This window comes from Fusarium phalaenopsidis (assembly GCF_050370095.1).
Source record: "Fusarium phalaenopsidis strain FUZ10S chromosome Unknown contig_32280, whole genome shotgun sequence".
NCBI classification, from domain to species: Eukaryota; Fungi; Ascomycota; class Sordariomycetes; order Hypocreales; family Nectriaceae; genus Fusarium; species Fusarium phalaenopsidis.
In genome coordinates, this window is record NW_028145416.1 from 9,228 (window position 1) to 10,580 (window position 1,353).

Consider the following 1,353-nt stretch of genomic DNA (forward strand, 5'->3'; position numbering starts at 1 on the left):
GAGACTGGTTGGTCAAATACTCGGATCTTTGAGAGCTGGTTTATTGATGTCTTCTTGCCCGAGACCGATCCAGGAAACGGCCGGTGGAGGATTCTTATCCTAGACGGCCACAGCTCCCATGTTACTATCCCTTTCATGTTCCTGGCTTGGCTGAGCAAAGTCCAGCTTATTTACTTACCCCCTCACTCTTCACATCTCACTCAACCTCTCGATGTGGGCATTTTTAGTCCACTGAAGACATACTTTCGCCAAGAGACAGCAAAATTTGCGGACCTCGAAGCCCGGTCTCCTATCAAAAAAAAAAAAAAAAACGCTTCATACAAGCATATAAAATAGCATCGGATAAAGCTTTTATATCAAAGAACATCCGAGCCGGTTTTCATGGCGCTGGCATTATTCCCTGTAATGTTGACAGGGTGTTGCCGGAGCTCATCAAGGCTGACCGTCTAGTCCCAGAATTTCCTCCTCCAAAAACGCCCCCGCAAGAAAACCAACTATCAGACGACCTTTGGCAAACACCAAGGAACGCGCGAGAAGTATCTTCCCTACTAAAACGGGGCAGAAGTGACCAAAATCGCGATGGTCGCAGTTCCCGTATGACCGAGCTGAAGGTGCTCAAGATGACAGACCAGTTTATCAGCCAGAACGTTCTTCTAAGGAAGGAAAACGAGCGCCTACGACTGAAGCTATCGTCGCAGAGGCATACAGGCCGGAAGACTGTTGAGAAGGATCCCAACGAGCGATTTGCTCGGATTGAGGAAATTGCGTACGCGAGCGCTCATGCCGAAGATGCCGCCGAGGCTTATGAGCGCTCTCACGCACCCAATATTATTAATGATGCGATGGAAATTGCGCAGTATAATGGAGAGGAAATGGAGGATGTATTCCAGCTTTCATAATTAAAATTGTATTTATTTTCATTGAGAAATCATGGAATTACACTTGGTGGAGAGATTGAAAGTGAGGCCCCGCGGACGTGGCGGTCGTGGGGTGCACACGGTCTTAGGGGGCGTGACGTTACTTACGGCATTTAGGCTTTACGGTCAAAAAAAGAGGGAGTAGCCGGCTACGGCTTCATTGTCCACTAGAACAGACTTTCGATCCTTGACGGATCAGGCCGGCAGAGGTCTTTGATGCCGAGGCCACAGGAGCATTAGAGGGCTTGAAGGCAGCTTTGAATCTCCAAGAATCACCAGTACAAGAGATCATAATCTGCTTAGACAACCTGGCTGCGGCCACGTGCCTGCGGGGCACACCGTTAGACTCCTCCCAAGAAGTTTCCTCGAGTTCCAAGCCTTAGCAGCATCCCATGGCGCTACCAAGGTGCGTTGGGTTCCCGGCCACACCAACATT

General features: G+C 49.4%; 1 protein-coding gene across 1 annotated transcript; it reads left to right on the forward strand.

The window, feature by feature from the left end:
- Nucleotides 1-596: 596 nt before the first annotated feature.
- Nucleotides 597-899, forward strand: LRP88_01743 (uncharacterized protein; the record flags this gene model as incomplete). Its single annotated transcript, XM_083238419.1, has 1 exon — nucleotides 597-899. The coding sequence occupies one exon, from the start codon at nucleotides 597-599 to the stop codon at nucleotides 897-899; it is 303 nt and encodes a 100-aa protein (XP_083105805.1).
- Nucleotides 900-1,353: the final 454 nt, after the last annotated feature.